Source organism: Poecilia mexicana, unplaced genomic scaffold (assembly GCF_051168715.1).
Source record: "Poecilia mexicana isolate PSO_F unplaced genomic scaffold, ASM5116871v1 scaffold_18, whole genome shotgun sequence".
Lineage (NCBI taxonomy): Eukaryota > Metazoa > Chordata > Actinopteri > Cyprinodontiformes > Poeciliidae > Poecilia > Poecilia mexicana.
The window spans coordinates 24997343-25006899 of NW_028263387.1; the positions used below are offsets into that span (position 1 = coordinate 24997343).

The window sequence follows — 9557 nt, forward strand, 5'->3', positions numbered from 1 at the left end:
CAGATTTCTGTGAGCTGTGTTTGGATCCAGAGTGATTTATTGTAAATATTTTAATAATCTCGTTCTGGTCCTTGGTTCTGACACTGGTTCTAATAGTAGAACGTCCACTTTAGTTACTGCAACTGAGATGTTTGTCCACGTGTCTCTCAGGACGTCCTGTAGTTTGTCTCTGAGCTCTGACACAGCTGCTGTCACGTCCTCAAAGTAGTAGAAGCAGCTTCACATCTTTCTCTTGGTCCTGGATTCTCTGATGGATTTGTTGTCGACTCTCCTGGAGCTCCTTCTGCCTCTCAGCTCTTTCTGCTGCAGCTGGGACTGTTTCATGGCCTTTATGTTCCTCCATAGTGCAGAGATAACAGATACACTGCTGATCAGTACGACAGAAGATCTTCATCACCTCATCATGACGAGAGCAGATGTTCTCCTGGAGAGTCTTGGAGGGATCCACCAGCTTGTGTTTCTTTAATGGTGGAGCATCATGGTGATGTTGGAGGTGATTCTTACAGTAGGAAGTCAGGCAGGATAAACAGGACTTGACAGCTTTCCTCTTCCTCCCAGTGCAGACATCACAGGCCACATCTTCAGGTCCAGCATAGCAGCGATCAGCTCGGCGTTCAGTCTTCCTCAGATCTTCCACTAAAGCAGCTAATGTGAAGTTTTTCTTTAAAACCGCCTTCCGTCTCATGGTTTTCCTGCACTGAGGGCAGCTGTAGATTTTCCTCTGATCTTCTTCATCCCAGTGGTTTCTAATACAGTTCATACAGTAGCTGTGTCCACAGGGGATAGTCACCAGATCGGTCAGTAGATCCAGACAGATGGAACAAGACAAGTTGCCTTGGTATTGCTGAACTCCTCTCTGCTCCATTTCTGCTCTCTGTAGCAGCTGTCTGAGTTTCTCATCTGCAGAACAGAAACTGTTTCAGCTCAGATGTAAATATGAAGTTACTGCAGGGAGCGTCACTGGTTCCACCCATCATTATGTTTGGAGGAAGGAACAAGGAAGAACTTTCAACTGAACACTGTCTGTTAACCCTATATTTGTTTTAACAACTCAGTGGATTTAAAAGGCTGCTCAGCTCAATTTTAAGTGTTCAATGTTCATCTCCAGTTGCATCACACTAGAGAACACAAATTGCAGCTGCTGTGAAAACTATTTAAACATCCTGTTTACATCCCTATTTAAATATGAAGTCATACGTCACTAAAGAATATTATGGATCAGATCCTGTTCCTGTTCTACTAGTACAACTGATGGTTCCAACTGAAAGGAACCAAAAAGAGAATACCCACAAAACACCAGGATATTATTGTGGTTTAATGAATGAAGCAGTGTCTCCTTTGGACATTTGGAACCTCAGTCCAGGATAAATGGCCTGAGTGAAACTGGTCTGGACTCTGTGGAGGAGAGTCATGGTTTCAGAGACGCTGTAGAAACACAGAATACCTGCTGTGTGGTCCAGGTACACTCCTATTCTGGAGGAGACTGGACCTGGTACTGGAGTTTCAACGCTGTTGTGATAAAATGTGTAGCCAGTTTGAGTGCAGTTTAATGCCCAGGATTTGTTGTTGAACCCAAAGGTGCGTTCAGCCACTGTACCGTTTCTGTACGCCGCAGCAACACAAGCTCCGCCTCCTCTCAACTCAACCTCCCAGTAATTCTGACCCAACAGACCCTCATTGCTCATAACCTGAAAGTAGTAAGTGAACCTGTCAGGATGACTTGGACGACTCTGGTTCTGCTTCAGATATCGTGTTCTGTGGTACGACACGGGGAGTAGCATGTCTCTATACATCGTATCTGGATCCAGAGAGATGCACACTGAGAACATCAAGAAATCAGCTCGGCTCATTGCGTCTGGTCGAGCGAGTAAAACGTCCACATCAGATATGGCACAAGAGATGGTCCTACAGTCCTCAGTCAGGACGTCCTGTAGTTTGTCTCTGAGCTCTGACACAGCTGCTGTCACGTCCTCAAAGTGTCTCAGAGGACGGATGTTGATGCTGGATGAGTGTGTCGACTCCCTGAGTGCTGGCAGTGAGGGGTAGTTGAGGAGAAACTGGTTGTGATCCTCTGTGTGTGAGAGCTGCTCCAGCTCAGCGTCTTTCCTCTTCAGCTCAGTGATCTCCTGCTCCAGCTTCTCCTGAACATCTTTGACTCGACTCACTTCAGTTTCCTGCTGGGATCTGATCTGCTGCTTCACCTCAGAGCTTCTTTCCTGGAGGAGATGGATCAGCTCAGTGAAGATCTTCTCACTGTCCTCCACTGCTTTATCAGCAGAGACATTGATGGCCTCCACCTCCTGTTGAAGCAGCTTCACATCTTTCTCTTGGTCCAGGATTCTCTGATGGATTTGTTGTCGACTCTCCTGGAGCTTCTTCTGCTTCTCAGTCCTTTCTGCTTCTGCAGAGACGGTTTCATGGTCTTTATGTTCCTCCATAGAGCAGAGATAACAGATGCACTGCTGATCAGTACGACAGAAGATCTTCATCACCTCATCATGACGAGAGCAGATGTTCTGCTGGAGGTTCTTGGAGGGATCCACCAGCTTGTGCTTTTTTAATGGTGGAGCATCATAGTGATGTTGGAGGTGATCCTCACAGTAAGAAGCTGGACATGATAAACAGAACTTGACAGCTTTTCTCTTCCTTCCAGTGCAGACATCACAGGCCACATCCTCAGGTCCAGCATAGCAGTGATCAGCTTTAGTCTTATTGAGTCCAATATCCTTCAGCTGTAGCTGCTCCACTAAATCAGCCAACACTGTGCTTTTTACCAGGACGGGCCTTGGGGTGAAGCTCTGTCCGCACTGAGGACAGCTGTAGGCTCCAGAGTGACGTTCTCTATTCCAGTGGACGTTAATGCAGCTCATACAGTAGCTGTGTCCACAGGCGATAGTTACTGGACTCTTCAGTGGATCCAGACAGATTGAGCAGGAGATGGCTTCCTGCTGCAGTGTCGCCTTGCTAAGTGCCTTCATAACGAGTGAAGTCCAATCAAAATGTAGCTTAGCTTTAAATCTCTTCTGTAACCTTCAGATCTGTGGAAAAAACAATTACTGAAATTAACAATGATTCTTTGTTTCAGCAAAATGCTCATTTCATACAAGACTTATTTGTTTGTTGCTCAACTACCAAGAAAAATAAACTGACATTAAATATTTAAGTAAATGTGTAAGAAATGCTTAATTCGTACTTAGTGGAAAATAGTTTTAAACCATTTAAGTGTTTTTTTTTTTAAATGATGATCACAGTGATTTATGGGTTTCAACTAAACTTTTGCTACTTTTGTAAAACACTGTTTTACAAACATAAGATGGCACATTTTCCAACTTAGCCAGCAATAAATGGGTGTGAGGCCAAAGTTCATGCCAGCTTTTCATACTCTGGTCAGACAGAAGAATCATAAGTAACCTCAACTGTATAACTGAACCTGCAGATTGATATTGTTTTAAGAACAATGTGCATTTGCTCACTTGTTAACTTTTTTTTATAGATATACAGTACCTACATTGCAATTTAATTGTAAATGACAGCAAACAAAAAATAAAAATAATAAACAGATTCTCTTTCCTGCAAAGTTTGATATAAATCCACATCAGCCTGGGGACAGTTAACTTCTTACCTGTATTATATTGTAAAATGTTCTCCCTCCAACTTCTGGCCTGTAATTGTAATGCTAGTCTTAACTTTTGTCCTGATTTGAGTTCCATATCTTAATTTTGGCACCTTCAGACCAAGATAACATCCCAACTAAATAACATGAATAAATCTCAAAGAAAAAGATTTGTAAACATGTTAAGGGGGTAAAGCTTATAAAGAATTGTGAATATTTATTTTGTGTATTAAGGATTAGTTTAACACTACATAAAATGATTCATGTCGTCTCCATTAAAGTAGTTAAAACATTTCTGTGTCCATGGGACAAAAATATGAAGGACCACAGAGGCTTGAAACCAAACAATTTAAATTTACAAAGACAAAAGAACCAGTTACCTCACCATAGGGCCATTCAATTTTAATCTGAAATGGCGCACATTAAGGATCAGAAACCTTAAAGATTGTGTTGGAGCCATTTATTCTTTATCAATTTGAATTTTGTTAGTTTATTCTTAAATTTCAATTTTTTGTATTATTTACAGGAGTTTATGTGCAGGTTAATAGTTTTTATTTTTTGTTTTATTATTTTTTAAATAATATTAAGTAAAACAGGAAGAAATGTGGGTCAGTCCACTTTCTATAAGTGTAGGGGTCTGGTGAAGGACCAGCATTCGTTTGGGTTTGGGGCCTATTGTTTTTACCAGAGCAAGAGAACAAAGGAAAAAATAGGAAAATAAATCATCAAGTACAAGTAAGAAGTTTGGACACTGAACCTTCTTTTGCCTGCGTCAAGAAACTTGACTTAGTGGAACTTTAATTGGATGTTTGGTTTGGCAAACAATCGCCACTACAGATTGATAGGCTAACACGCTACTATAGAAACATGCAAAACATGGTTTTTAACCCTACAGTAATAAAAGGCATACAAATTACAGTTAAAAAACATTAACGTAAATTCCCGCCTCTTTTTGTTCAGTAAAACTAAAGCAGGATTTAAAAAGTAATAAGCCATTATATTTTCTACCTTGTCGGTTTTACCTGTTAGAAGAACTGGGCTGTGAACCGAGCGGTACCGGATCTTCAGCGGGGTCTCGTTTGCCTAAATTAACGGGAAATGTCGAGAACTTGTCCGCTTTTCACCAGCACAGCCTCAACAGCTGCGGGGACGAAATATTTCAAAATTCTACTTCCGCTGCGTCATCGGTCTTTTTATGTCTCAGAACAAGCGAGTGGCGCGCTACCGCCACCTATGGACTGAGTTTAGGAACTACACCAATAATTAATGTACAAATATATTCTATTAAAGGAAATATACTAAATTGAGAAAATATACATCCCGTCAGTGGCCCAAGAGACACCTTAAGCGTAATTTGGGAATCAAATATATATATTTAGCTAGCTTATTTAACTCAAAATGTGTTCTTAGAGCCATTTTATAAAAGGCAAGAAATTATATTTTCTCTTTCCACCTAAACACATTAAGAAAATGTGTTTAAACAGTCTTTGTACATTTGTTTCATACCATCCTCTTTTAAAATGTGAAAAAAAAAATTAAATAAGGCTTGTTTTACATAATTTTTCACATTTTTAATGATGGCTTTACAAATGTTTATAACTTCATTATAAACATTTTTTAAAATGAATATTTTTTTTGTAAAATGATGCAAACGATAGCAGTAAACGTGTGTTCTTTCTACAAATCAATACTAATGTGTTTAGGAGCACCTAGACGTAGCGCAAGGTGTTGCACAATTGAACAGAGTGATACTTGAGTGAAAAACAGGACATTTAATTTTGAAGATATATGATCATATGGAATAAAATTTTCTTGTTTGTTTTTTTAAGGCACCAAACAAAGTAAGAGAGAAATATCTGAGATGCAGGAATTAGTCAGGCTATTGGTTAATCAGCCTGAAACATGTTAACATCAGTCCCTGCATTTGTCAGTAGAGGGTGCTGTTTGCTTTGTAAACATGTTCATATAATACGGCAGTTTAATATCCGATTCATTTTGTCAATAAACAGAAAAAGTACTACCATGCAGAGCTTAGTGTCCTCCTGACTGTCATTATAGGCAGAGAAAACATTATTTAATGAGTCAGGCATCTTAATCCATTTAATAGTTTTATGAAAGAAAGCTTCTGATATCAAGCTCAGTTTTCACTAGACCAGTACTCCAACACAAAAACACTTCAACCAATGGAAGAACATTTTACAGATTGAAATTTCATTAACAGTAATGCATGGCTTGCTAAATATTTACATGAATTTCCCCTCTGACTGTTGAGACTAGACCTGTTTATAAAGATGGCAGAGTTACAGTGTTGATGTCTGAGCAGTGAAGAAATGACAGAACAATGAACTCTCAGCAGCAATAATGGAGACTAAAGACACTGAAACTAAAATACACATTTTAACAAACTGGACATCAGATCACTGCTGACTATTTAAGTTTAATGAACTCAGCAGAGGAGTCACCAAACAGGCAGATCCCAGCATATAGAGGCTGAGTGAATGAGGTCTGGACTCTGTGGAGGAGAGTCATGGTTTCAGAGACGCCGTAGAAAGACAGAATACCTGCTGTCTGATCCAGGTACACTCCTATTCTGGAGGAAACTGGACCTGGTACTGGAGTTGGAATGCCTTTGTGATGAAATGTGTATTTGTCTGTGGTACAACATATTGTCCAAGATTTGTTATTGAGTCCAAATCCTCCTCCTCTGCTTATGTTCTTGTTTGAAACGGCGACATAAACTAACCCTCCGCTCCATTCCACCTCCCAATAACAACGTCCAGTCAGACTCTCGTTACTAAGGACCTGATAATACTCAGTGAATCTGTTTGGATGATCAGAATAAAACTGCTGTTTGTCAACTGATGTTACTTTGCTGTTCCCCTCAGATAATAACAGATTCCTGTGTGCTGTGTTTGGATCCAGAGTGATTTCTTGTAAATATTTTAAGAACTCATCTCTTGTCTTTGGTTCCGTTTCTGACAACTGAACATCCACTTCATTGACTGTCAGTGAGATATTTGTCCATGGGTCTGTCAAGATTTTCTGTAGTTTGTCCCTGAGCTCTGACACAGCTGCTGTCACGTCCTCAAAGTGTCTCAGAGGACGGATCTTGATCCTGGATGAGTGTTTAGACTCCCTGAGTGCTGGCAGTGAGGGGTAGTTGAGGAGAAACTGGGTGTGATCCTCTGTGTGTGAGAGCTGCTCCAGCTCAGCGTCTTTCCTCTTCAGCTCAGTGATCTCCTGCTCCAGCTTCTCCTGAACATCTTTGACTCGACTCACTTCAGTTTCCTGCTGGGATCTGATCTGCTGCTTCACCTCAGAGCTTCTTTCCTGGAGGAGACGGATCAGCTCAGTGAAGATCTTCTCACTGTCCTCCACTGCTTTATCAGCAGAGACATTGATGGCCTCCACCTCCTGTTGAAGCAGCTTCACATCTTTCTCTCGGTCCTGGATTCTCTCCTGCATGTGGTGCAGACTCACTTGCAGCTTCTTCTGTCTCTCAGCTCTTTCTGCTGCAGCTGGGACTGTTTCATGGCCTTTATGTTCATCCATAGTGCAGAGATAACAGATACACTGCTGATCAGTACGACAGAAGATCTTCATCGCCTCATCATGACGAGGGCAGATGTTCTGCTGGAGCATCTTGGAGGGATCCACCAGCTTGTGTTTATCAAAAGCAGATTTATAATGAGGTTGAAGATGTTCTTTGCAGTAAGACACCAAACAGACCAGACAGGACTTGACAGCTTTCATCTTTCTCCAAGAGCAGACATCACAAGCCACATCTTCAGGTCCAGCATAGCAGTGGTCCGCTGGAGTCTTACTGAGTCCAGTCTCCTTCAGCTGCTCCACTAAAGCAACCAACATTGTGCTTTTTACCAGAATGGACCTCGGAGTGAAGCTCTGTCTGCACTGAGGACAGATGTAGACTCTAGAGTGATCCTCTCCGTTCCAGTAGAGATTTATGCATCTCATACAGTAGCTGTGTCCACAGGCGATAGTTACTGGTCGCTTCAGTGGGTTCAGACAGATTGAGCAGGAGATGGCTTCCTGCTCCAGCTTTGTTTTGCTATGTGCCTTTTTAACCTTCATTGGAGATGAATTCAGCTCAAATCAAGCCGTGATTTTAGATTTAAATGTCTGTTGGTCAAAGTCTTCTGCAACCTAAAGATATATAGAGAAAACAAATTATTTGTTTAATCAAAATGCTCTAATTGTGACAGCAAAACAACTAATTTCATTAAAGACTTTTCTTTGCAAGTAAACTACCTAGAAAAAATTAACTGACTTGAAATGGTAAAGTACATAGGTATAAAATGCTTCATTTTTGCTAAGCAGAAAGTTTTCTTATCATGAAAATGTTTGTTTTTTTATTGGTTTTCATTAAACTTCTGCTACTGAACACAAGGTTTTATCTTTCAAGGTGCATTATATGGTTTTTAATCAAGGATTAGCGATAGCCAAAGTTCAGGGCAACGATGAGTTTGTAATAAAATGTGCGGTTCTTGGTCATAAGAAAGAATCAAAAGTGATAGAAAAGTTGTAACCTGACTTGGTGCTTAAAGGTGAACCTGGAGCCTGACATTGTTTTACAAACATTGTTTGCTCATTTTGCAACTTTTTCATGGTTTTATAGAGCCAACAAAGTAATTAAGTTTTAAATGAGCGTAAAAACCAAAAATCAGACTATTTTTTTCTGCAGAATTTGATACTAAACTTTACCTTTTGTCACTGCCAGGCCAAGACAACATTCCACCACCCTCCAAATAAACATTAATTATATACATAAAAGTGATAAGAGAACAAAACAACTTAAGAATAGTAAAAATTCGAAAGATTCATGAATATTTAATTTGTGCAGTAAAAATCTAAGTTATTAACTACATAAAAATTTGCATTATCTCCATGAGACTAAACATTTCTGTGTCCAAGGCTTGAAACAAAACAATTTAAATTTTCAACGATGAACCACGCATTCCACATGAGTTACGTCACCATAGATATCCAGCCAATCACGTAGGGCCATTCAATTTCAAACTAAAACGGCTTTAAGATTCAGGGAAGGCTAACTATCGCTACAATTAAAACATTCAAAACATGGTTCGTGAACCCAGAGAAAATTAAAACACCACAGCAATTCCTGCATTTCTTAAACTTGTCCTCAAATATAAAAAGACAATACAAATGAAAAATTACAATTAATGAAGTACAGATAAGTTGATTATTTTCCGCCTCTGTTTGTTCAGAAACACTAACAAATGTAAACAGTAATAATTTCTTATTTTCCACTTTGTTGGTTTTACCTGATGAAACAGAACAACCGGGCTCTGAACCGGACGGTACCGGATCCTCATCAAGGTCTGTTTTTGCCTAAATGATGGGAAAATGTCTAGAATTTGTTTTTATCTCAGCATCACAACAGCCTCAGCAACTCCACGGACAAAATTATTCAAAATTCTACTTCCGCTACGTCATCAGTCTTCTTGTTGTAAAACGAGTGGCGCGTTACCACCACCTATGGACTGAGTTTAGGTACTGCATTAAGAAATCTATTATTGTATAAATGTCTATTAAAGGAAATACCCTATAAATTGAGAGAATATACATCCCGTCATTGACCCAACAGCCAGTTTAACTGTTTAAGTGTACCGTTGTTTAGCTAGCTTAAACAATTCAAAATTTGTCCTTAAGATCACTTCCTCTTCACCTTAAAATTTTTTAAAGAAAATGTATTTTACCTTTTAATTTGAAAAAAACTTTTTTGTATATTTTAATCATCCCATGCGTCAATGAGATGTTAAAATTTCCTTTAGAGAGAATAGTGGGCACCATTTTGGGTTCGATTTCCAATCTCTGGACCTTTCCTGCATGTCTTCTTGAACCTGGAGATCAATTTAAGATTTCCTTATTGACTTGGAGAACTCTTAAAGGAAAGACAACCTTC

General features: G+C 39.7%; 2 protein-coding genes across 3 annotated transcripts; both read right to left on the reverse strand.

The window, feature by feature from the left end:
- Window positions 1–1302: 1302 nt before the first annotated feature.
- LOC148154318 (E3 ubiquitin/ISG15 ligase TRIM25-like) lies at window positions 1303–4793 on the reverse strand. 2 transcript variants are annotated; one of them, XM_088015171.1, is made up of 2 exons: window positions 4636–4793; window positions 1303–3038 (listed from the first exon to the last, which is right to left on the reverse strand). In XM_088015171.1, exon 2 carries the CDS (start codon window positions 2976–2978, stop codon window positions 1305–1307), a length of 1674 nt encoding a protein of 557 aa, XP_087871297.1. In that variant the 5' UTR covers window positions 2979–3038; window positions 4636–4793; the 3' UTR covers window positions 1303–1304. The 2 variants fall into 2 exon arrangements, with proteins under 2 accessions (XP_087871297.1, XP_087871298.1); XM_088015172.1 differs by having other exon boundaries at window positions 4622–4793.
- Window positions 4794–5683: 890 nt separating this feature from the next.
- On the reverse strand, window positions 5684–9094 carry LOC106912298 (tripartite motif-containing protein 16-like). The gene is made up of 2 exons (XM_014979106.2): window positions 8917–9094; window positions 5684–7777 (listed from the first exon to the last, which is right to left on the reverse strand). Exon 2 carries the CDS (start codon window positions 7703–7705, stop codon window positions 6041–6043), a length of 1665 nt encoding a protein of 554 aa, XP_014834592.2. The 5' UTR covers window positions 7706–7777; window positions 8917–9094; the 3' UTR covers window positions 5684–6040.
- Between the last annotated feature and the right edge of the window lie 463 nt (window positions 9095–9557).

Excerpts from the sequence above, each read along its gene's own strand:
- LOC106912298 (XM_014979106.2), bottom strand. The coding sequence starts at position 7,705 with ATGAAGGTTAAAAAGGCACATAGCAAAACAAAGCTGGAGCAGGAAGCC.
- LOC148154318 (XM_088015171.1), bottom strand. The coding sequence starts at position 2,978 with ATGAAGGCACTTAGCAAGGCGACACTGCAGCAGGAAGCCATCTCCTGC.